At 40.5% G+C, this 27,058-nt stretch overlaps 2 protein-coding genes and 1 pseudogene across 2 annotated transcripts; 2 read left to right on the forward strand and 1 right to left on the reverse strand.

Moving 5' to 3' along the window:
• Positions 1-3,513: 3,513 nt before the first annotated feature.
• LOC101954027 (trace amine-associated receptor 7a-like) lies at positions 3,514-5,602 on the reverse strand. Its single transcript, XM_005280470.4, has 2 exons — positions 5,426-5,602; positions 3,514-4,960 (listed from the first exon to the last, which is right to left on the reverse strand). Exon 2 carries the CDS (start codon positions 4,851-4,853, stop codon positions 3,828-3,830), a length of 1,026 nt encoding a protein of 341 aa, XP_005280527.1. The 5' UTR covers positions 4,854-4,960; positions 5,426-5,602; the 3' UTR covers positions 3,514-3,827.
• An 8,554-nt stretch (positions 5,603-14,156) lies between these two features.
• Positions 14,157-15,185, forward strand: LOC101930854 (trace amine-associated receptor 9-like). Its single transcript, XM_005280471.2, has one exon. It carries the CDS (start codon positions 14,157-14,159, stop codon positions 15,183-15,185), a length of 1,029 nt encoding a protein of 342 aa, XP_005280528.1.
• Positions 15,186-25,702: 10,517 nt separating this feature from the next.
• LOC101931144 (trace amine-associated receptor 9-like) lies at positions 25,703-26,748 on the forward strand (annotated as a pseudogene).
• Positions 26,749-27,058: the final 310 nt, after the last annotated feature.

Raw genomic sequence — 27,058 nt, forward strand, 5'->3', positions numbered from 1 at the left:
CCTGGCACTGTGGAGCCTTGATCCCTGCTTGGAGCCCTTAGGTGCTACCACAATACAATCATACTAAGAGGAAGTTTAAAAAACTTAGAAGAAGAAAAACCCAAACAACTGATAAAATATTAGTTGAAGTTCTGATATCAATACTTATTCCACAACACTCTTCCATCTCATTAACTATGACTAAACGGTATCAAATTGTTTAAGTTAATTGAAGAAAGGGCACAGAGTTTTTCAGATTCTGTGCCCTTTCTTCAATTAATTTAAACAATGTGATAGCGTTTAGTCATAGTTATTAAAGCATACCAGAGAGGATTCATCTCTGTAACAAAGTAGATTAGCAGGGTTTAGGTGAGGTCTTTATGCCAGCTATTTGGAATTCAGTTGAACAGATATAGGTGCCTTTTGATATTTTTTTTACAAAGTAATGAAAATGACACTCCCATGTATCTGTGCTATCATGCGCTACATAAATTCTGTATGCATGGTGGCTGTGGATTTAATATTTCATTTTGTGTAGCAATTATTTTAATGCTGATATTTGTATTGCTTTGTTTTTCTTACAGTTGAAATATTCAGGATCACCCACTAGATGGCACAACAGTGATGTTATCCTACTCTCCTCTGATAGCCGAAGATCTTGGACTTGATTTTGATCTCACATTGGTATTACACCAATATAACTCTACTGATTTCTGTACAGTCACTCCTGATTTACAGAGACTTAGCTGACATCAGAATCAACCCCTTCTCTCAAAGCAATATACCTACCAGTATTTTGTTTTGGATTTGTAGTTATGATCAAAAATGTCCTTTTCAGAGAAGACACTTTGTCTGGAACTTGGGGGAGACAGTTTACTTTGATTCACAGCATATGGACAACTATGTCTACATTTCATATCTTCTGATGGTATTGTGTGATTCCTATGAAAGCAGGGGTTCCCAAACTGGTTTGCCGGCTATCAGTGATCCATGGAGATCTTCCCAGTGGGCACATGGTGCTGGCTTCTCCTCCTTATTTTCAGCAGCTATTTTACATTACAAGACAGATAAAAATCTATTAAATATTTACCTAATATTATTATTCCTTGGAACCAATTGTTGTTGTTGCCACAAGGATTTTACAGGATGGGAGGAGAGGTAGATCACAAAACAGGTCACAAAATTGTCCCAAGAGAGGGGAAAAAGAAATGTTTCTGAGCAATATTATCTGTCAGACTGTCTAATCTATTTATTTCTAGAGCTTCCATCCATGTAGCATTAGGGTGCTCAGTTCAGGGTTAAATAGCTATCTGATTATGTACCATCTTCTCTGCTCCTCTTGAGGCAAAAACATGTTTCATGTGCCCATATTAGGCAGAGGAAATCTAAGGGGAATGAGAGGAAAAACAAGGAGCAAGGGGGTGGGAGGGTGGGAGGCTGATTTTACTAGTCCCCAAAATTCTTTTTGAAGTCAATGGAAGGTGTGTGTACTCAGCATCTCTGAAATTCAGACACCTGGCCACTCTATATTCCTCCTTATTGTGGGAAAGGCTGCATGAAGAGGTGTGTCTTTCCCAGACCTTGAAAAGCGAATGAGTATTCCGTACCGTATACGGTATTCTGAAAGTGAACTGGAAAGAAAGTAATGTGCTTTTGAACTGATCAGATTCTGCTGTACAGGCTGGTCGTGTAAAGTTTCATTGACCATTCTGCAGTATAAAACTCTGTTGACTGCTTGTTATAGGTCTCAGGATTGATCAGTCGCAGCCCTCTTCTCCAAGGAGGGCTGCCATTGGCCCATGAGTACTGCGGTATCATAAGGGGTGTATGGCTTGTCCCCTTCCACCTCCCCCCATTCTACTGTCTTCTGCCAGCCATATGGTAGTACATATGGTTCACAGCCATCTGCCCACATTCTTATTGAACACCTTCTTTGCAGAGCTGAAATGGTACAGACTGCCTTGTGTATTTTATCCTCTAATATCAAACATTTGATTTACGCTTCTTTTATCTTCAGTTTAGAACAATAAAACTAATAATAAATGCATGAAATGATAAACTGTATACCAGAGGTTTCCAAGGCAGTTTTTATTAGTGTGTCTTATCAGAATGAATAACAATAATTTATTTATTTATTTATTTGAATTAAGGTAGTGCCTAATGAAATCTCAGCCCCCAGGGTACTAGGGTGTGTATAAACATATGGTGGAAGATGGCCCCTGGCCCAAACAGTTCACAAGCTAATTACATGTATTGAAAAACCACTTAAACAAATTTACACTCCATAGTGTTTTGCATATTATTTAGAGTAGGACTTAATCTTCAACAGGAGCAGAGTTAGGCCAGTCCTGGGTGCTTTTGAAAATACCACACTACATTCTGAAGTCTGTGCTCAAGTATCCTTCATCCTCCCTAACTTGCGCATCCTGTTGTTTGTTGAATTTTTTAAAAAGTTATTTTTGGAATTTGTATTAACAAAATCCCAGTTACTTCATGTGATAAACAGTTAGCTTGCCCACTATAGTAAAGTCAATGGCATGCTCCTACTTCTGTTACAATTTAGAAAACCAGATAATAAGCAGTTATTGTTATTATATGGCAATATTGCAAACTAACAAATATTTCTCATTCACAACTGGCCTGTCCAGGGCTTCTGTAGCAAGTGTTTGAAATCCAGACCCCTTGCTGCTAGTAAGAAATATTTTAATATTTGTCTACATGGGAAATTAACTGGAATTGACATTGCAGAATAGCTAGCTATTGCACTTTAAATTCACACCTTGTTTTAAACCAAAATAACTTACAAGTATAGACAAGTCCTTAGAATGTTGCTGTGACACAGAAGACTGTTTTGTGATTGGATTTTCTCCTGTAATGGAAAGGACAGTTTTCTCTCAAAACAGCAGGGGTAAAATCTTGGTCCCGTTGACATCAAGGGGAGTTTTACCATTGAATTCACTGGTATCTGAATTTCACGTTAGGTTATTGTTTTATTTTAGTGTCTGTTATTACTAGAACCCTCCTTTGTGTGAGGAACCCTTGTGCACATGAAAGAGTCTTATTTCTACTCAATACTTCCCTGAGAGAAAGGTTGGTCTTGTGGTTAAGGCACAGAGCTGGACATTTCCTATGGGAATATGAACAAGTCAGTGTTGGCTTATTCTTGCTCACATTAAAAGTCAATGGGAGTTTTGCCACCAATTTGAAAAGTAGCAGGATTGGGTCCTTGATCTCTTTGGTTGGGTTTTTCAAAGGAGCTTAAGGGTGTTAAACGTCCATCTCACTCTGAAATTCAATGTTCTTATTCATTAAATGAAGATAATAATATCCATTCCATATAGGTGTTGGGGGACATAATTCATTAGTATAAGTAAAGAACCCATAAGCTGATAGTAATGTATAAGTATAAAATATTAATATTTATATTGTTCATTTGGTAAATAATGATCCATACAGGTTTTAAAAGACTGGAAAATCATTTCTGTTTTTCTTTATTGTTAGTACTTCCTAACACATAGAGATGAATTTCACTGAAAAACTAATTTTTGATCTTTCTTTTTTTACCATTTTTTATCATTTTATCTTCTCAGTTCCACAATTACAACCAATGGACATTGCTCTATTATTGTTTCCTACCATAAGCTAGTATTAAATTAACAGTATCTGTAAATAAATTGTCTTGATATTACATGATAAACCAGTTTTTCACAATGATAACTAGCTGTACAAAGTATAAAATCAAGATGAAATATTTCATCCAGAAAAAAAAATACACAGCCAGATTTTATGAAAAGGGGAATGACTGTGAAGTGTGAGGTGAGTAGCTCTGTGCAGGATTGGATAGGTTTTCAGTTTGGAAATAAATTCATTGTTGAACAATCAAGTCGGAGCATTTTACAGCTCACAATCACTTTCATTGCTTTACGAAACCAAGGATAAAAGACAGAGTAAATCAAAGGATTAATGGCAGAGTTGGAATAAGTGAACCAAACCACAATGTCAAAGACAAGGGGTGGTGTTATGAAGTTAAAAAAAGCATCAGTTATTACAGTTATAGAATAAGGTGACCAGAATACCACAAAAGCAATCACAGCAATACCAATGGTTTTAGCAGCTTTCCTTTCTCTTTTGCTAACTCTGTCACTGTAAGTGTCAGACGACTGGGTGTTGTTGCTCATCATCTCTATCATTCTAGCTTGTCGTTTAGCCACAGCAAAGATCTTGCTGTAAAGTGCTATTGTTGTAAAAAAAGGTATTAGATAAAGGAGGGAGGTTACAGCCACCCATGTTTTGTTGAAGAGAATCTGACAGCTCCCTACACAGGAGAGGGCATTTACTAATTCTTGTATCCCTTTGTCATTAGCCCCAGTGAAGACAACAGAAAAACTGAATACTAATGAAAATATCCAGGCAACAGCTATGAACATGCCTGAAACTGGCACTGTGAACTTGAGAGGGTAAATTAAAGGATCAGTAACAGCAACATAGCGATCAACAGAGATGAAACATAAGTGAAATATTGATGAATAACAAAAAGATACTTCTAAAGAACTATGGAATCTACAGAATGTTTCCCCAAAATACCAGCATGTTTCGACAGATCTTATACTGCTGAAGGGCAGCACAGTCAGACCCAAACAAAAATCAGCACATGCCAAGGAGGCGAGCAAGATATTTGTAGGAGAGTGAAGCTGTTTGAAATAAGCAATTGAAATCATTACCATTAGGTTTCCACCTAGTGTAAGAATTGTCAGAAAACCAAGCACAACATACAAAGTTATCCGGATTCCAGAAGACCACGATGTTTTATGGCAAGATCCATTAATATTCTCAAAGCAATATTGTGCTTCTTCATTCTGAAGCACTGAAGTCATGTTGTGCTTTTGTTGTTAGCTATTCTGAATTTTTTAGTGTTTGCATTTGTATACCATTGGTGATGATGTGGCACTGGTAGGTCAAGCTCTTCAGTTTTTAAATCTTTCTGAAAAAGAGAATTAAAGTCGACATGAGTGAGAGTACAATAATTCCAAAAAACAACAAGGAGTCCGGTGGCACCTTAAAGTCTAGTCTTTAGTCTTTAAGGTGCTACCGGACTCCTTGTTGTTTTTGTGGATACAGACTAACACGGCTACCACCTAATAATTCCAAAGAGTTGTATTATGTCCACCAGTATACCACAAATGTGTAGGTAACTAGGAAGTAAATAATAGAACATAGCAAAATATCTGTTGTAACTACCGCTTTCAATGGCGTTTTGAAATAGGTAAATAAGTAGCAAAGAATACTTTATTATTGAAAATATTCTCCTCTGCTATAATATAGAATTTATTTTTTACCTATTCATATTTATTTATTTAAATTTCCTCGATGCCTGATCTTTCTATTTAAGTCAATTGCAAAACTCCCATTGACTTCACTGTGGTTGGATGGATTCTTAATTCCTTACCTTTTGAGAAGCTTTTCTTCAGATATAGCCCTAGATTAAAATGTGAATAGAAGGCAGGAAGAGACGCATCCGAAGAAGTGAGGTTTTAACTCACGAAAGCTTATGCCCAAATAAATCTGTTAGTCTTTAAGGTGCCACCAGACTCCTTGATGTTTCAGTAGTGCTTTATCCTCTGAGTTGTCTTAGCAAAGTTAATGACACAGTACACGCACACTGTCCTCTCAAAAATGAGGGGTGGGGTGAGTGGAAAAACAGAAAACACAAGGGAAAGTTAGTTATCATCCCATAAAGTGAAATCCCTCTGGTAAAAGGTGTAAATACTGACAGATATTTAGAGTCTGAAAAAACATCATTAAACAATCTACTTTGATTTATCACAAGACAGTCGTTTAACTAAGTATATACTGTCATGCATATGTTTGAATTAAGTCTCGTTATAAGATCCTTCCTTTATTTTTTTGAAAGCAAATTTAACTGGCTCCCCCAACAACCAGGTGTTATCTCAGTATTATTACAGAATTGCTTTGTCAGGAATACTGACTGAGGAAACTGAGGTCATAGATAATGGTACGTGTGTTAAAGAAAATCAATCCCACCTTTATTAATCTTGCAGTGGGGTATTTCTCTCTCTCTCTTTCTCTCTCTCATTTTTCTACACTCTGGGCCAAACTCATTCCAGTGCTAAGACTGGAGGAACCATTGAAGCAGCTTGTGTCATCCCGATGTGTCTGTTGTGCTCCAGTGCAGCTCCCAGTGCAAACTAGGGCAGCCCTAAATTGCACTCTAGCGCCTATGGCTTCTATGGGTCTTCTGGCTTTGGAATAGCCAGGGTGCAGAACTACCCTAACTACACTGGCCATGGTGCCAATATATCCCCTCCCTCCTCTGGCCTACCCCCAGCCTGCCCCAGAAATTCCCCTGCCCCATGGGTTTCTGCATGTGAAAAGTTGGTGGCGCAAGCTCTGAACATGGCAGGGTTCGTCTGCCCGGAGGCCATTTGCTGGGGGACTGTGCATCTGCTGGGCTGGTGAGGGCAAGGGAGCTGTGGGCCATATATGATTTAGGTCCTTTCTTCCTCAAAGAGTTTGAGTAGGTATAGACGTATGGTTGAGATGGCACTTCCATTCCAAACCTATATTTTCCATGGTTTATATATTCCTCAGAAATGCAGGTCGATCCTTTAGTGGTGTTCAGACCCTTAGGCTTAGTCTATATTACGAACTTATGTTGGTATAATTCTATCGCTCCAGGGTATGAAAAATCCACATCCCTGGTTGCCACAGTTAATGCGATCTCTCCCCCACTGTGGGCAGCAGTAGGTCGATGGGTAGGTGGATTACTTATGCTGACGGCATAGGTAGCATCTTCTTTGAAGCGCTACAGTGGCACCACTGTAGCAGTTTATGTGTAGACAAGCCCATAGAGACCCTTATTCAGGTGGCATAAGTTAAAGCAGCTGAGGGCGCAGGATTGGCACAGGCTCAGAAAGCCAGAACCATCTCCCTGAGAACATGTAATGATTTGGGGAATTGTCTGTACTGTCACCAGGGCAACTGCAACCCATATCCCACCTCTGTGGTTCCTCAAGGGCACCCACTCTAGGCTCCCAGCATCTCAGCCATCACCTAGCTTGGGAAGAGACTTGCATCTTTCGTCCTCCTGACCAGGGTTTTTCCAGGCTGCACATTTCCCTGCTTACACTATGATATCCCCAGCAAGCCAGGCTGCCTAGATAGGCCAGCATCTGTGCTTTGCTGTCTCTCTGAAGGCTCTGAACATCTGTAATTGCCAGCTGTTACAAGTTACCACACAGGTATTTATAAACAAGCACTTTAGTCTTAAGGTGAAAGTATTACCGAGAAAACATATTAAAAACAATGAAAGTTTACCAGAAGTAATGCATGTTAAAAAGCTTCCTAGAGGACACTCCAACTCCATCCTTGGGATCAGTCCTTCAAAACTCACAATTAGGGTTTTCCCTGTGCCTACTAGTTCATAACTGTCTCAGATTCAGAACCAGAACAACCATGAATAGTTTAGTCTTTCCTTTATATAGCTTTGGTCTTTGAGCTTGGCCTTATGTGATCAACAGACAATGGCTCACTCCTCAGGACATAGCTTCAAAAGGCTGGATTGTTGCATAACCAGAGGTTGGGAATTTGCATACACCTCTTCTTTATATCCCAGGAAGTTCATTTCACACATATTATCCCCAAAGTCCATTTTTGTCATGCACATTGTCCAATATAGTTTCTTGAGCATTCGGGCCTTACATCACATCTCCCAACTAGAGAGGTTACATATGATCCTGGCCCAAAATTATACCTAAACCATTATTTAACAAAATGGATCCCCAAGATACTTAAACTTAATTCAGTAAAGGTTTTCAAGGATTTTGCAGGATATTGCTGTATCTTTAACATGTGTGAGATTATCAGATCTCTGTATGTATCCTTAGCACGCTGCAAAATGCATTTTGAAGGTGCAGCCTTATTTGTTCTTTGTTGTACTTTCACCTTCGTGTGTTGGACTGAAATTGCAACAAGTTTAGTGGCAAAGGCCTAATAATAGAGGGTCACTAAATATTCAAAAAGAAAACACCCTAGACAAAAGACTGGCTTCTACCCTGGAGAATTGGTTTGTCAGGGGAGAAGTTGCCTGATAACAAAGTTACTTAGTATAACCCTAAGGTCATCTGTTAAGGCTGACCAGGGAGTCACAAGTTTGAGGGACTGGAAGGTTATAAAAGGGCAGAAGCTGCTCTGTTTTGGATTTGTTGGCCATTTTCACAAGCTCAGGATGAGGAAAACTACTGCAAGAGCCTGCGGGGGTGGGAGGGTGGGGGAGTGAACTCTATCTACCTGAATACTGGTCCCCTAAGGACTTCCAAAGGAAGGGTGAGCTAGAATGAGGAGCATTGTGTTCAGGATGTTTGTTGTTTTCTATATGATCTGTAATTTGTATTTTCTGTGCTTAAATAAAGAGCAATAATGCATTAGAATTCTGTGAAAGGTGTTTTTGTGTTATATGCTATACCCACCACGTGGCCCTTTGAGGAGGTAACCCATAAGGCTTACACTTATGAGTGGAGTTCTGAGAGAGGGTGTGTTTTAAGCTACAGAAGAACCTGAGGAGTCAGCACAAAGCCCAGGTGCTAGGCAGCTGGGCCATGTGGTCACAGTTCTCAGGAGGGGATGCTAAACAGCTGCCATGGCTTCCCAAGAGTCTGCACCCCAAGAGTGTGCCTAAAGACTTCAAGACAGGGGCAATGACTGGACCCTGTTCAGAGTCTGAGGGGCTTAAAATACCTGGAGTCCAATGGCTGGGTCACCTCACAGCTGGCTAAGCCACCAGTAGATGAAGCCCAATCAGATCTGTGCCCAGGCCCTCTTCTGTTCCTGTGCCCATGCTCATCATTGTTATTACTCATCTGCATATGTGTTTATAAGTTTGGGGCCTATGCTTCAGTGTTCCAGGTAGGGATAGGTTTGTCTGAAATGACTGAGACAAAACTCAGTATTTCAGAAAGTCATTCCGAAATGTTACAAGTCCAAGCCAAAATCTTATGTGCTGAGAATAAACATTGTTAAAGAAAAAATGGTCTTGAGTTAGCATCTGTACCTACTCATGACACCACTGCTTGAGTTTCCTTTACATTAGTAAACAACATAAGAATGGCCATACTGGGTCAGACCAATGGTCTATCTAGCCCAGTATCCTGTCTTCTGACAGTAGCTGATGCCAGATGCTTCAGAGGGAATGATCAGAACAGGCCACTTATTGTGTGATCCATCCTCTGTTCTCCAGTCCCAGCTTCTGGCAGTCAAAGACTCAAGGACACCCAAAGTATTGGGTTGCATCCCTGACCATCTTGGCTAATAGCCATTGATGGACCTATCCTCCATGAACTTATTTAGTTCTTTTTTGAACATAGTCATACTTTTGGCCTTTACAACATTCTCTGAGAAGAAGTTCCACAGATTGACTATGTGTTGTGTGAAGAAGTACTTCTTTTTGTTTGTTTTAAACCAGCTGCCTATTAATTTCATCAGGCAATCCCTGGTTATTATGTTATATGAAGGAATAAATAACATGTTCCTATTCACTTTTTCCACGCTAGTCATGATTTTAAAGACTTCTATCATATCCCCCTTTAGTTGTCTCCTTTCTAAACTGAATGGTCCCACTCTTTTCAATCACTCCTCATAAGGAAGCTATTCCATACCCCTAATCATTTTTGTTGCCCTTCGCTGTACATTTTCCAATTCTAATATAACTTTTTTTAGATGGGGGTGACTAGAACTGCACACATTATTGAAGATGTGGGTGTACCATGGATTTATATAGTGCCATTATGATATTTTCTCTTATTATCTATCCCTTTCCTAATGGTTCCTAGCATTCTGTTAGCTTTTTTGACTGCTGCTGCACATTGAGCAGATGTTCTCAGAGAACTATCCAGGATGACTCCAAGATCTCTTTCTTGACTGGGGACAGTCATATAGACCCATCATTTTACATGTACTGTTGGGATTGCTTCCCAATGTGCATTTAGCAACACTGAATTTCATCTGCCATTTTCTTGTTCAGTTACCCAGTTCTGTGAGATTTCTTTGTATCTCTTCACAGTCAGCTTTGGACTTAACTACCTTGAGTAATTTTGTATGTCTGCAAACTTTGCCACCTCACTGTTTATCTCTTTTTCCAGATAATTTATGAATATGGTGAACACCACTGGTTCCAGTACAGATCTTTGGGGGACCCCATTACTTACCTCTGTCCATTGTGAAAACTGACCATTTATTCTTACCATTTGTTTCCTGTCTTTTAACCATTTACTGATACAAGAGAGGGCCTGCCCTTTTATCCCATGAATGCTTATTTTGCTTAAGAGCCTCTAGTGTGTGACCTTGTCAAAGGCTTTCTGAACGTCCAAGTACACTATATTCAATGGATCAATTTGTCCACATTTGCTGACTCCCTCAAAGAATTCTAATAGATTGGTGAGGTATGATTTCCCTTTACAAAAGCCATGTTGCCTCTTTCCCAGAAAATTGAGGTCATCTATGTGTCTTATAATTCTGTTGTTTATTATAGTTTCAACCAATTTTCCTGGTACTGAAGTTAGGCTTACAGGCCTGTAATTGCCAGGATTGCCTCTGCCGCCTTTTTAAAAAATTGGCATCACATTAGCTATCCTCCAGTTACCTGGTACAGACGCTGATTTAAATGGTAGGTTACATGCTACAATTAGTAGCTTTGCAATTTCATATTTGAGTTCCTTCAGAATTCTTGGGTGAATACCTTCTGGTCCTGGCAACTTATTGCTGTTTAATGTATCAATTTGTTCCAAAACATTTTCTACTGACACCTCAATCTGAGAGAATTCCTCAAATTTGTCACCTAAAAAGAATGGCTCAGGTGTGGGAATCTCCCTCACATCCTCCACAGTGAAAACTGATGGAAAGAATTCAAGTAGCTTCTCCACAATGGCCTTGTGTTCCTTGAGTTCTCCTTTAGCACCTCGATCATCCAGTGGCCCCACTGATTGTTTGGAAGGCTTCCTGCTTCTGATGTACTTAAGAAAAATTGCAGTTAGTTTGTGTCTTTTGCTAGTTACTCTTCAAATTCTTTTTGGCCTGACTAATTATAATTTTACACCTGACTTGCTAGAGTTTACGCTCCTTTCTCTTTTCCTCAGTATAACAGTATTGAAATTCATATTGTTTGTCTACTCTGACAAAATCCATGAGCAAATTGTTACAAAAAAGATAAAAACTGAGACTAGTAATTGGAATACCAAAAACTTATCTGAGGCAGTTAAGGAAGCATTGTCATTCACATAGGAACTAGTGTATTTTAGTCACATTTTATACATAATCTTGGTTTGTGAAGTTTGTTCATTTGGATCAGGAAATGTGATCTCATATATATATATATTTTTGACGACGGAGGAACAAAAAAAAAAGAGAGTAATTTCTTCTGAGCAGGTTAAATAACCATCTGTACAGAAGGCTAGCATATAAGGCCCATGTACTATTTAAGGTCCACTTTATACCCTATTTTGAGAACATAAGTGGTTCCTAGGCCTTTTGCTGTCCTATACACATTTTGCTCAGATTGGGAGAAAGGCGTAAACCCGTAAAGTATAGTGTTTGGCATAAATGCTGCCTATATGGTAGATAAATTATACTGATAATGTGCACAAAACCCTACTTATCTATCTTTGAATACTCCAGCCTGTATTCTATTTGGCATACCTGTGGCCTGAGTTTGTAGAGACCTTAGCATTTTATAGCACTTCATTTATTCAGACCAGAGCTCTCATTGAAGACAACCACTGCTGTGAGTTATCAGCACTAGTGAAAATCAGACTTGAGTCTCTCAAGTTGGGCACCCAGAAAAGGAGGACCACACAGTTAGTGTGAAAAGTTTGGTTTAAGTGATTTGCCCAATGTCACATAGGAACTCTGTAAGTAGAGGCAGGAATAGAATCTACTTCTCTAGTCAGGTACCTTCCTTCCCACTTCTCCTTGTTGCTGTCTAGGCACCAGCATGGGGACCATTGAGAATACATGAAAGGAAGTTTCCCTGCTCTCAGTTCCTGTGTCTTGTGCCACAGCTGCCAGTGGCAGCTGTGAGGAACAATTTCTGGGGAAGTGCTTCTGAGCCCTTGCCGCACTTAGCTTGAGCATGCTCGATCATTCTTTGAGAATGTCACAAGTGAAGTCTGGTCAGCAAATAGCCCACTGCAGATGGAATCTTCAGAAGTTAACTGCCAAACTAACAAGTCTCAACTGAATATGTGTGAACTGAGATTTTCAAAGGCTTGTAACTTGGCCAAATTTGGGTGGATTTTCATGGAGATTTTCATGGCAAAAGGACATCACCCCACCCACTGCCAGATTTCAAGTTCCTGCTTAAAACATGAAAATGCTAGAATTTCTCAATGAAACAGTTAACAATTTTTTTAACATGGATGAAACAACATATTTTCCCCTAATTTACTTCTGAAAAACAGCAGAACCATTTTTGCTGAAATTTTCCAATCAATCAATTAATCAATCAATCAATTTAAGCTGGAAGCATGGAAAATTTCAGCCCAAACTGTTATTTTAGCAAAATTATGAGCAACTGTAGAGGGGTCTTATAATAGGAAGCATCAGGCAATGTTAACACAGATGTAACTACCTGCACCACCTATAATAAAGTAAATTACACTTAGAATATACCCTGATTTTGCATCCTGATTTCTTATCGGCTGGGAAGCTCATTGGCAAAGAGTTGCTGATGGTGTTGGAAGAATGGGCTGCAATATTGTGTTGATATGTTAACAATAAAAAACTTCATTTGAACATTGTAACACATGCCTGAAAAAAATCCAGGCTCTTGAGTGTAACCTGATATTTTGACTATAGTGCCTTCCAGAACAAGCTGTATTCTTTAATGTTTATTGTGTGGCTGGAGCAAGAGAAACTTGATTACAGGAAAGCTAAAGAATCTCCTTGCTCTGGTAACAGTGAAAATAAATGTATAATGATTCAGATAGATCAGATGCCACCTAATTACTCACATATCTGGAGAGACAGAAGTAACAGGGTCTGGTTACCAATAATTACTGGTAATGACACATATGAGAATTTAAGGGCCTGATTCTTCACATTGTCACACCAATTTTATGCAATGGCATTACACTGCTGACTGGCATAAAACTGGTGTAAGGGAGTGGAAGATATAGCCCTAAATGTTACTAAAAAAGGCCATGAGAGTTTACTGGGTTTGTAGATAGTAGGATTATTAAACTCAGTGGGGCTACTTATGTAAGAAAAGCAAAACACTACAGCAGCATAGCTCTTAGGTGTAAAGCCTATCTACATTGAGGAAAGGGGTGCTCACATCAGGGTGGGAGAGGTGGTAGATAGGCCAATGGAAGAATTCTTCTGTCACTCTAGTGCTGTCTATATGGGGATTTAGGTCGGATTAACGACTCCGCTCGGGGTGTGGATTTTTTTACACGTCTGAGCAGCACCTTATACTGACCTAATTTTCTAGTGTAGATCAGTCCTGACTTAAATATGGGTGGAAAGGAAATTTCCTGTTTTCTGCCAGATATTCCAGAGATACTGGAAAGTGTGATAGTAAATTATTGTTTTTCTGCACAAACAATTTAACAAAACTTTTTACACCTCATTTTCAACTTATTGTTCCCACCCTCCATCACAGGGACTTCATTATTTGGAAAGATCAGTGAGTCTGATTCAGATATATTGTTTTTGCTTTGGGAAAAGAGTGAACAGGCTTTGTCATTAACTCTGACACAAGAGCTCAGGGGAGAAAACACTAATATAAATTGCAAGCCTTTTCTAGTATTCATACCTCAATTCAAATCAATTTATGAAAGGGAGTTTCTCAGAAGATGAGGCATTAGCAGGCAGAAATCAAGTAAGAATGACTCCTACTATTGAATCCAAACACAATAACCACAATAATTTATTTTTTCTTATTTTAAACCACTAGGGAAAATCTGCTGCTACTGAGATCTTACATTTTTACATTTTTTTTAACTTTCTGAATTCATCATAATTTCTGTGTTAAAATAAGTTCGTGGAGTTATTCTATTAACATGCATATTTATTTTTTCCAGGAGAAGTTGCAAACAGGAGCATATTATCCCTTTCCTAGATCATAAACATCAGTTCAGGAATTCAAAAATAAGACTTTGAGGGAAATAATGAACTCAACGTTTTTTGATAAGGAAGATTTGCAGTACTGCTTTGAAAATATGAATGAATCTTGCTATAAAACACCATTGTCTTCTGGACTCCGAGTAACCTTGTATATTGTGCTTGGTTTGCTGACGATTCTCACTGTGGCTGGAAACCTACTGGTAATCATTTCAATTGCTTATTTCAAGCAGCTTCACTCTCCTACAAATTTTTTGATCGCCTCCTTGGCATGTGCTGACTTTGGTTTGGGTCTGACTGTGCTGCCCTTCAGAACTGTAAGATCTGTTGAAACCTGTTGGTATTTTGGGGAAACATTCTGTAGATTTAACAGTTGTTTAAATGTATCTTTCTGCCTAGCATCAGTATTTCACTTGTGTTTCATCTCTGTTGATCGATATGTTGCTGTCACTGACCCTTTAATTTATCCAGTTAAGTTCACAGTGCCTGTTTCAGGCGTGTTCATAGGTGTTGCGTGGACATTTTCATTAGTATACAGTGTTTATGTTGTCTTCATTGGGGCTAATGAAGAAGGGCTACAAGAATTAGTAAATGCCCTCTCCTGTGAAGGGGGGTGTCAGATTATGTTAAATAAAATGCAGGTGGTTGTATCCTCGCTCCTTTATTTCATACCTTTCTTTACAGTGATAGCACTTTACAGCAAGATCCTTGCTGTGGCTAAACGACAAGCTAGAATGATAGAGATGATGAGCAACAACACCCAGTCATCTGATAATTACAGTGACAGAGTTGGCAGAAGAGAGAGGAAAGCTGCTAAAACCCTGGGTATACCTGTGATTGCTTTCTTGGTATTCTGGTTACCTTTTTTTATAACTGTAATAATTAATGCTTTCCTCAACTTCATAATTCCACCCCTTGTCTTTGACATTGTAGCTTGGTTTGCTTATTCCAACTCTGCCATTAATCCTTTGATTTACTCTCTCTTTTATCCTTGGTTTCGAAAAGCAATGAAAGTGATTGTGAGCTGTAAAATCCTCCGCCTTGATTGCTCAACAATGAGTTTGTTTTCTGAATAAAAATGTATCTTGTACTGCTAAGTTCTGATTCCAAGTCACCGTCTTCCTCTGTCTGTTTTGTTGTTTTTCCTTTCAAATAATCTCCCAGACTTTTATAGCTGTATACTTTGAATCCTAATGGAAATCATGTTGAGTTATTTTTAGTAAAGTCCATTTCTATTTTTTGTAATGTTCTGATTTAAAGTGTCAGTGAATATCTTTTTTTTTTAATGAGGCTGAATAAAAAAGGGAAATTTTGCTTAATCAACTATTCTGTGTGTTATATAGCATTATTTTTGTTAAATATAACATTATTATATAGTATTTCTGACAAAATTACAATACATTGCACTATAAACACTAGATATATTTAGCACTGATTGGATAATTTTATTTTGTATTTTTCTGTATCGCTGGTTGGCTTAGAAACTCTCTAGGCCCTAGAATAGGCCACTGTGAACAATAGGAAACATACAGAGCCCATGAAAAACCAACTTAACAGAGATGGGGATGGCGGTGGAGGGATGGGGGGGGGGTATAGGTATCTTATGAAACTAGCAAATCAGATGCAAATAGGACATAATAGTTGTTGCAGGGAAAATTGAAGTCATAATGGCAACTTCAAGATGTCCATAATTCCAATCCACACCATTTTCTTCAAAGCTACTGGACCAAAAATAATGTAGATAGACAGAAAGTACATGCACACCAATGAAGGTCTAATTAGATTCCATCTAGTGTCAATGCCAAAAGTCCTATTGATTTAATGGTAGTCAGATCATTTCCTTAGTCAGCAATAATGATTAAAAGATCAAAAGTGTTATGATGCTTTATGCCCTCCATGACTTTCTCAGTGACTGAATGGACTATACCAGTCATTTAAAGCTTTTGAGACAACTCATATAGACCAACTCTGTCCCAGTCCAGGGTCACCTTTAAAATATCTGAATGACAGGTGATTACTGAGAAGAAGTAGGTGATCTCAGGGAAGCAGGCTGGTGTTTATAAAGAAGCCCATTCTGATAATCCTGTTTTTAGAACCCAAAGCGCCATTCTGTGAGCAGGGTGGACTACAGGTCCTCTATGTGCCGGCTACTTTTTCTCTCACAGAACCAGGAGAATCGAACAGGTGAGTTGTTATGGCAGAAATAACTGCTCCTAATCTGGTAGAAGGCATGCTAAGAAACAAAAGGTCTACATAAGCCCCCACCACTTTCCACAATCAAGGAGAGAACCACAAGGAAGAAGGTCATGCTAATGGGCAAATTGTTGAGGCTGATTAAAATGTTGTCTTATAATTCCCTTTTAAAGAATAAGCTCTGCAGTTAAGTTACCTTCATGTAAGTTACCTTCTCCTCTGTCTGGCTTGAAGTAGCTCCAGTGCTGTTGGTATGAGTGTGATAGCCTGAAATTTTATTATCCCTCTGTGACGTTGTACAGTCTATATGGTTTTATAAAAACATGATGGTAAGTCAATATAATGTAACTGGAATATGCTTCATGCAAAATGTCTCTTGTAAGGTATCATTACAAAGCTTATAATCTACTGAGTGTGATCATCCTATTTGTATAAATGTACCACACTTGTATCTAAAACTAGATATATGAAATATAACTCTGAGGGCCTATTGTAATTATGCAAAGTGTGGGCCATTAATGGTGGTTTGGAATCTTGACGACTCCCATTAACCAGGACCATTGTCTGCAGATGGCTGTGTTTACCTGTGAGTGTTCCTGTATATGTGTGTGCTGGCAAGTGGGTAATGAAGTCTTGCAGAGACATGTGATCATGTCACCTGAACTGGAATCCATCTTTAACCTGGTGCTTTTCCAATGGGGGGGGGGGTGGAAACCCAGGGGGACAAAGGGTTCCCGCCTTATGCAAAAGTAATATAAAGGGGTGGAACAGAACAAAGAGGGGAGAGAGGAGCCATCATGAAGAATCCCCTAGCTACCACCTAAGCTGGAACAAAAGCTGTACCAGGGGAAAGAATTGTGCCCAGGCCTGGAAGGTGTCCAGTCTGAGAAAAAACTTACTGAAGCATCTCTGAGGGTGAGATTATCTGTATTCAGTTTAATTAGACATAGATTTGCGCATTTTATTTTATTTTGCTTGGTGACTTACTTTGTTCTGTTTGTTACTACTTGGAACCACTTAAATCCTACTTTCTGTATTTAATAAAATCACCTTCTACATAACTCAGAGTATGTATTAATATCTGGGGGAGCAAACAACTGTGCATATCTCTCTATCAGTGTTATAGAGGGCGAACAATTTATGAGTTTACCCTGTATAAGCTTTATACAGGGTAAAACGGATTTATTTGGGTTTAGACCCCATTGGGAGTTGGGCATCTGAGTGCTAAAGACAAGCACACTTCTGTGAGCTGTTTTCAGGTAAACCTGCAGCTTTGGGGCAAGTAATTCAGACCCTGGGTCTGTGTTGGAGCAGACGGGAGTGTCTGGCTCAGCAAGACAGGGTGCTGCAGTCCTGAGCTGGCAGGGAAAACAGGAGCAGAGGTAGTCTTGGTACATTAGGTGGCAGCTCCCAGGGGGGTTTCTGTGATCCAACCTGTCACACCCTCCTCAAAGAACTCTGAACTTTTCCTGCAGTTTTTTGTTTTTGTAGTTCAAATAGCAGCAAAAGGATTTTAATAATATATGTTAAATCAATTCTCTCTCCAACCAAATGACTGGGTATCGTGATTTTTGGAGGAAATAGTTTCCTGCACTTCTAGTATCAGGCTGAATTACAGTAGACCTTTATGGATTTCACAAACAAAACGAGGTCAGAAACACTCAAGGCCTAACAAATGCTTCCCCTGCAAAGGGTGGGGGCTAGTTCTTCTATCTGGACCTTTAAGGGCATTAGGCTGGTGTTATAGCTGGTCCTATTTTTTCTGAATTTGTTCACTCATTCCATGGCAGAAGATGAGGGGGTAATAGTAGACTCACCATTCTAAAGGGGCAAGAATCTTTCTTTCTATGGTCTTCTATGCCCAGGATTTAGACAGGGTTCCAAAGGGTGTGGAAGGAAAGAGGTCCTGTGTTCTACATATCTCCAGATAAGCTTTCTGCAACATTTTATATCCCCCTTGGATATACATGGGCTGAGATTAGGATGTGGGCTATGCCTGTGTCCCTCTATGCCTGGAATTTATTCCCATTAACTTTCACTGTCTGCCCCCATCGGGGATCCATTGTTTCTGTTCCCATTTGGGTACAGCAGGACTAATGTACCAGGGTATTAGGAGTTAACTCCTAAGCACATACACTGTATGCCCTAGATGAGCTGGTTGGGCAACTTCCTCCCTCCAGAGGCTGAGTCACACAGTTAACTCCTTAAGTTTGAGATGCAGGCTGTCACTCTAGGACCAGACTTATCCCTAATGGATGAATTGGGCAATTCCAGATGATATGATCCAGTTTATTACAGATATGACACCGCTTCTCCCCACTGTCTCCGGGGTTCCTCAGAGCTGGCTTCCCTCCCATTGGAGTAGGTCTTGTCTCCTGGGTGAGTTTACCCATTTCTCATATGTGAAGCGTACTCTGATGAGTTGTCCCTCCACTTTGGGTTCAACGGGTGGGCCATTCATCCGTGGACTTCCTCTCAGACCCAGACCTGCCATCCACATAGCCAGCCACTTAGCTTGTGGCAAAGAAGTCTCTTGGCTTCTTATCCACCAACAACATTTAACATCATGGGAACAAATCATAAAACTGTTCCAGCCGAACCATTTCATACAGCTCATTCAATATACGGCTCAAAAAAATCAATCTGGTTTAGAGGGAAATCAACCTGGTTTAGAGGGAAGTCAAAGAAGCTAGGAATTGTAGAAAATTGATAAGGGAAACAAAGGGACACAAGGAGAACTTTATGACCATCAGAGTTAAGGACAATAAAGAGGAGGTTTTTTAAAGTATATTAGGAACCAAAAATATCCTAACAATATTATTGGTCCATTTCTAGGTGGAAATGGTCATATTATCAATAATGTTGTAGAAAGGAGAGAAATGTTCAATAAATATTTCTGTTCTGTATCTGGGGGTTGGGAAAAACAACAGATGATATAGTCATATTAGATGGTGACACTCTTTCCATTCTACTAGTATCCTGGAAGGATGTTAAACAGCAGTTACTGAAGTTGGACATTTTAAAATCAGCAAGTCCAGATAACTTGCATCCCAAGGTTCTAAACGAGCTGACTAATGAGCTCATTGGATTATTAATGTTGATTTTCAATAAGTTTTAGAACACTGGGGAACTTTTAGAAGTCTGGATGAAAGCTAGTGTTTTGCCAGTATTTATAAAAGATAAACGGGTTGCCCCAGGTAATTATAAGCCCACCAGTCTGACATCTATCTCAGGCAAGATAAAAGAGTGGCTGATATGGGACTCAATTAATAAAGAAATAAAGGAGGGTAATATAATTAATGATAGTCAATATGGGTTTATGGAAAATAGATTTTCTCAAACTACCTTGATATCTTTATTTTTTGATGAGATTATATAGTTGGTTGGTAAAGGTAATAGATCTAATATACTTAGACTTCTGCAAGGCATTTGACTTGATGCCACACAACATTAAAATTGATTAAAAATTAGAAATATATAAAATTAACATGACACATATTAAATGGATTCAAAATTGGCCAACTGATAGGTCTCAAAATGTAACTGTAAACAGGGAATTGTCATCTAGTGGGTGTTTCTTAGTTCTTAGTCCTACATTATTTAACATTTTTAGCAATGACCTAGAAGAAAATATAAAATCACCACTGATAAAGTTTGCAGATGACACAAAAATTTGGGACGTGGTAAATAATGAAGAAGACAGGTCACTGATACAGATATATCTGGATCGTTTGGTAAGTTGGGTTCAAGAAAAATATGCATTTTAATATGACTAAATATAAATATACATTTAAGAACAAAGAATGTAGGCCATCCTTACATGATGGAGGACTCTAACCTGGGAACCAGTGTCCGAAAAAGATTTGAGGTCATGGTGGATAATCAGATGAACATGAGCACCCAGTGTGACTCTATGGCCAAAAGGGTGAATGAAATCCTTGGCTGTATCAACAGGGAAGTCTAGAGTAGGAATAGAGAGTTTATTGTACTTCTGTATTTGGCACTAGTGCAACTGCTGCTGGAATACCTTTCTGGTGTCCACAATTCAGTAAAGACATTGTGGAATTGGAGAGGGTTGAGAGAAGAGCCACAAGAATAATCAAAGGTTCAGAAAATATGACTTATAGTAGCAGTTCTCAATCAGGGATACGCGTATGCCTGGGGGTATGCAGAGGTCTTCCAGGGTATATATCAACTCATCTAGATATTTGCCTAGTTTTACAACAGGCTACATAAAAAGGAAGTCAGTGAAAGTCTGTACAAACTAAAATTTCATACGACACTAAAAATTCAGACTGGAAACAAGGTGTAAATTTTTAACAATGAGAATAATTAAACTTTGGAACAATTTACCAAGGATCATGGTGGATTCTCCATCACTGGCAATTTTAAAATTAAGATTAGATTTTTTTTCTACAAGATCTGCTCTAGGAAGTTCTATTGACTGTGTTATACTTGAGGTTAGACAAGATGATCACCAGGGCCGGCTCCAGGCACCAGCTTAACAAGCAGGTGCTTGGGGCGGCCAAGGGAGAGGGGCGGCACCTGCGGCAATTCGGGGGCGGCAGGTCCCTCACTCCTTCTTGGAGCGAAGGACCTGCCGCTGAACTGCTGCCGCCGATCGCGGCTTTTTTTTTTTTCCCCCAATTGCCCAATTGCTGCCACCGATTGCGGATTTTTTTTTTTTTTTTGCTTGGGGCGGCAGAAATGCTGGAGCCGGCCCTGATGATCACTACACTCCCTTCTCACTTGGTAATCTTTGAATCTATGAATCTTTTCCTCATTTGCAGAGAGAATCCCTCAGCTGAGTCAGGGAGTGGGGTGGTGGAAGCTTGCTGTGAATGGTGGGAGGGAGAGGGATAGAAGGGGGATTGAGGGGAGTTACTGAGGCTCTTTGGAGCGGGTGCTGTCACGGATTCTGGGAGTGCAATGTGGACCAGTAAGGGGTTGTGTCACCACTTGCACTACAACCCTGGGTGCCTTACAATGCTTTGCTGCTGTAGCTCCCAGCCTGGGACACTCACAGCCAGCTCACAATCATGCCATCACCACCCTGGGTGTCTGTGTGCTAGACAGCCCTGGTTCAGCAGCTCCGACTTCAGCCGCCGGTCTACAGCCTCACAGCCCCACTGTGGCTTCCACCAGCCCTCATGACAACCAGCAAGGTGGCCCCAACACACTCCCAGTCCCCAGTTTCCCCAAAACTCTGTGCCCTGAAGTGTCCAACCCTCTCCTGGACAGCTCAGAGAAATAATAAGGTTCATTTGTTTCTGTCTCCCTTTGTTTGGGCACAGGCTGTAAAGCCTAATTTCAGTGAGTATCTATAATTCCTGATCAGGGCTGGCTCCAGGCACCAGCACAGGAAGCAGGTGCTTGGGGCGGCCAATGAAAAGGGGCGGCATGTCCGGGTCTTTGGCGACAATTCGGCGGTGGGTCCATCAGTCCCTCTCGGAGGGAAGGACCGGCCGCCAAATTGCCACCGAAGAATGAAGCGGCGTGATAGAGCAGCCGCCGAAGTTCTGCCGATTGCAGCTTTATTTTTTTCCCCCTCTTTGCCGCTTGGGGTGGCAAAAAAGCTGGAGCTGGCCTTGTTCCTTTTAGAGTGTTAATATACATATTGTATGATGATATTAATCACCTGTGTGTCACAGGCTTTTATAAAACATCTCACTTGATAAACTTTTAGAATACCCTAATATGGTATACAATCAGTTGATTCAATTGCTGCTCACTTGAGGTTCAGCCCGCGGTCTGTAGAGCCCAGATAATATTTCACTTCCTTCCTCAAAGCTGTCTCCTCCCACATTTGTTAGCTTGTTAGCTCTGCTTACCTAAATGAAGATCCATTTACACATGTCTCTGCCTGCTCACCAAGCTGGTTAGAAAAACAGATGCATATTCCTTTTCCTAGGATGGACCAGTTTACCAACTCCCCCTGACTTGCCTGGCTTAAACTCATTTTAGCCATCATTCCAGCTTATATCTAATACTCTAAATATACACTGCATACATACATCACCCAAGAACATTAATGATCAGTGAGTTATTAGTTTTCCATTGACATATTACGTCATCTTTTAGATAACTATCATGACACTAGTGTGTGAGGTGTAGTGAGTATGTCAGGCCTGACAAAAGTTGCTGACAGACTAGTGAGCCACAAATGGGCCTCTGTTGCACTGGTGCCCTGTGCTTCCCTACCCCTCAGTGGCTGGTGCCCGGTGCAACAATGTTCCCTTGCTGCCCACTAGGTGCTGGTGTCCTGTCTCCCACCTCACCCTGCTATCACACTTGCTTCAAGTCCTGCCCCTCTCCTGAATGTTCTCCACCTGCTCCCCTGCAGCCAATTTAATCTCTTGTGCTGCTGCTGCTTCTTCAGGCCCTCCTCTGGGTCCTGCTTTTGCCTTTCCCTCATAGGTTGTAGGTGAGGCTTCCCCTGCCCACTTCTTACAGCCAAAAGGCCACATCCTCACGTGCTGCTCTCAGCCCTCCCCCGTAGCTCTGGCCAGGGCAGGGAGGGCTGCGAGCTCGGCCCCTCACCCCATGGCCCTGGCTAGGGTGGGGATCGGAGGGGTTGAGAGCTTGGCCTCGGCTGGGATCAAGCGCTTGGCTGGGAGCGCTGTGGCGCTCTCGGCTCTGGCTAGAGCTCTGAGCCCACAGTCCCTCCCCCAGTCCACCCCTTGCACCTGAGGCCCCGCCCATGGCCCCACCCCATTCTGCCCCTTCCCCCGCAACCCAGCCCTGTTCCACCCTTTTTCCCACAGTCCTGCCCCTGTTCCACCCACTGCCCCATCCCCGTTCCACCCCTTTCACTGTGGCCACATCCCTGCCCCGATGCACTGCCCCCTCTCACCCCGGCCCGAAGACTGGAAAAGCTCTGGGGCCATGGTGGGGGTAGATTTTTCCAGGAATCCAAAATGCACCACTGCACCACCCCAGCAGCGCGAAGTTTGGGGAGGCTTAGCCTTCCCCAACCTCCATTATGCACCACCTATGTTCTGTCCCCCCAGCCCTCCACGCCCCGTGCACATGCACAGGGGGAGAAACATAGCTGTGACCCACTCTCACCTCTGTGAGATAATGTGTGGGCCGAAAATATCAGGAGGGTGGAAACATAGATCCGCTTCCCCAATATTTCCATTGCAGGGGCTCTAGGTCCCCTCATTCCCACCACCCCTGAGCTGAGGTAGGCAAGGTTATCCTTTTGGACCCCCAACCCTGCAAAAAAAAAAAAAATCCGAAACAACAAACCCTTTTCCTTGTGTGTCTCTGCAGTCTGTACAAATCTGAGGCGTAAAGCTGCTTTAAATTGTTTGTAGTCCCCACAGCCTGTCCCAAACATTTGACATTAAGCATCTATGGTGTTACCTCCCAAATAAGGGCAATAGAAAATGGAACTGATCTGCAGAGGGAACTCATTTTAAATCACAAGTCTTCTCAAAAGCAGTGAAATAGACGTCAATATATCATCCTCCTTAAACCGGGGAAACAATTAACCATCTATACTCCCTGTGGAATTGATACTCTGTGTTGTGTTCCCATTTACTGAATCATCAGGTCCCTGGAGCTACAGTCGTTTTCTCTGTCAATCTCACTCTGATTCTCAGACTCCCCGTCAGTAAGCAGTTTCTCATTCAGGAACAGCTTCGTCTTCTCCAGCTGTAGCTTCCTTCATTCCAGGTCCTACTAATTTGGGAAACATGGTCTGGATGGGACAGAATTACTCCCCCAGTTGTTGCATACACTCCAAACATCTTCCTCCAGGTCATTGTCCTCAGGCTTTCCCCGTCCTGCTAGTTCATACTGGCCTCTGTTTTTCCTCAAACTCTCCTGGCAGACAGTGTCCTTCCCACAAGCTCACCCAGTTCTGAACCATGATTCCTTTTCCTGTACAAAAAGGTGGTCTAGTGGGACTCAAAGAAGATTTCAGTTCAAGTTCCTCACCGGCCACACAGACTTTCCAGGTAACCACTTAATCTGTGTATTTCAGTTCCTTGTCGGTAACAGGGGGATCATAATACTTCCCTACATCACTGGGATGTGGTGATAAATATGCTGAAACAAATGAAATCACCTGAGCATCATCTGATAATGAGTGTAGCGCTTTTCTTTCCGAATGAAAATGCATTCCTTAAAAATATGTAGACTGGAGCAGTTAAAGGAACATGGGAAAGTAAAAAAGAAAATAGAAAGCCTTGGCCTATGTGACCTGGGTCACTCTTGGGCTCAGGACAAACCACTACCAACACCTTGGTCAGGTGTAACAACACAAAGAGGGTTTATTTGGCTGTCACAGCCTTACCCCACAGTAACAAGCACAGCACTGACAGCCAAGAGTAATCTTCATGGAGGCTCTGGCAGGTAGCAGTCTCTCAAGAAATTCCTGGCCCCTATCCAGGCCCCTCTCACAGAGGTCAGCCACAACTGGTCTACATTCCCCAATTTCAAACCCTCCTTCCAAGCCTGACACTTACTGCAGGTGCAGCAGAGCAGGACTGACTGAGCCCACAGCTGCCTGTTAACCCTTTCCTCACCAGGGTGGATTTGCAAACCTCATCACAGTCTGTTAACATATTTTGTAGAAATACATGTGCAAAGACTCATAAGAATCAGCATCTGCAGAGTCAAAAGAGACAGGATCTGGCTAAGAAGTTCCATACCTTGCTTTTGATGTTACTTATGAAGATCTCAGGCCCTGATCCTCACTCCCTCATAACAATTTGACACCGTGGAATTACATGGCATAAAGCTGACATAAAAGAAAGGAGACGGTGGCCCTACATTTTGTTACTGAAAAAAGCTGTATGATTTTCAGGTCTGACATGATGATACATCATATTTTGCAGCACAACTTAATAATGATTTTTACAGCTTATTGTCATCTCAGTTTTCCCACCTGTCACCACACAGACTTTATTTAGGAAAATCAGTGAATATGCCTCAAACTTTTTTTCCTTTGGGAGAGGAGAGAACAGGCTTTGTCATTAACCTGAACATCAGAACTCAGGGGAGGCCAAATTACTATAAATTGAAGCCTGATCCAACATTCTCTTCACATCTCAGTTCACATTGATTTGTGAAAGGGAATTTCTCAGATGGGTTAGGCATTGGAAGATTCAAAGGAAGTAAGAATGAATCCTTAACTCCAGATACAATACATTAAAATAATTTCTTTTTCCAGTTATTTCACTTCTTATTTTAAACCAGAGAAAAGTGGTTGCTGCAGAAATCTTCCATTGTTGTAATTTTTTAAAGTTGTGAATTAATATTAATGTCTGCATTCAAGATCATATTGTGGAGTTATTATATTAACACCCATGTTTACTTTTTTTTCAGGAGAAGTTGGAAATAGGCGCATGTATTTCCTTTACTAGATCTTAACCATCAGTTCAGGAATTCAATTTTGAGGGAAATAATGAACTCAACCTTTTTTGATCAGGAAGATTTGCAGTACTGCTTTGAGAACATGAATGAATTTTGCTATAAAACACCATATTCTTCTGAACTCCAAGTAACTTTGTATATTTTGCTTGGTATGCTGACGATTTTTACAGTAGGTGGAAATCTAATGGTAATTGTTTCCATTGCTTATTTTAAACAGCTTCACTCACCTACAAATTTTTTGATTGCCTCCTTGGCATGTGCTGATTTTGGCTCGGATCTGACTGTGCTACCCCTTAGCATTGTAAGATCTGTTGAAACCTGTTGGTATTTTGGGGAAATATTCTGTAGATTTCACTGTTGTTTAGATGTATCTTTCAGCCTAGTATCAGTATTTCACTTGTGTTTCATCTCAGTTGATCGATATGTTGCTGTCAATTATTCTTTAATTTATGCAGTTATCTTCACAGTGCCTGTTTCAGGCATATTCATAGCTGTTGCCTGGACATTTTCTTTAATGTACAGTTTTTCTGTAGTGTACACTGGGTCTCATGACGAAGGGCTACAGGAATTAGTGAGCACTCTGTCCTGTGAGGGGAGTTGTCAGATTTTTTTCAATAAAACGTGGGTGGTTGTATCCTCTCTTCTTTATTTCATAACTTTCTATGCAATGATAGTGCTTTACAGCAAGATCTTTGCTGTGGCTAAACGACAAGCTAGAATGATAGAGATTATGAGCAACAACACCCAATCATCTAATAATTACAGCGACAGAGTTGGCAGAAGAGAGAGGAAAGCTGCTAAAACCCTGGGTATACCTGTGATCGCTCTTTTTTGGTATTCTGGTCACCTTATTTGATAACTGTAATAATTGATATTTTCCTCAACTTTATAACTCCACGCCTTGGCTTTGACATTGTAGCTTGATTTGCTTATTCCAACTCTGCCATTAATCCTTTGATTTACTCTCTCTTTTATCCTTGGTTTCGAAAAGCAATGTAAGTGATTGTGAGCTGTAAAATCCTCTGTCTTGATTGCTCAACAATTAGTTTGTTTTCTGAATGAAAATGTATCTTGTACTGCTAAGTTCTGATTCCAGGTCACCGTCTTCCTCTGTCTGTTTTGTTGTTTTTCCTTTCAAATAATCTCCCAGGCTTTTATAGCTTTATACTTTGAATCCTAATGAAAATCATGTTGAGTTATTTTTAGTAAATCCATTTATTTTTTTTAAATGTTCTGATTCAAAGTGTAAGTGCGTATCTTTTTTTTAATGAGTCTGAATAAAAAAGAAAAATTTTGCTTAATTGACTCTTTTGTGTGTTATATAGCATTATTTTTGTTAAATATAACATTATTATATAGTATTTCTGACAAA

The sequence above is a fragment of the Chrysemys picta genome, chromosome 3 (assembly GCF_011386835.1).
Source record: "Chrysemys picta bellii isolate R12L10 chromosome 3, ASM1138683v2, whole genome shotgun sequence".
Lineage (NCBI taxonomy): Eukaryota > Metazoa > Chordata > Testudines > Emydidae > Chrysemys > Chrysemys picta.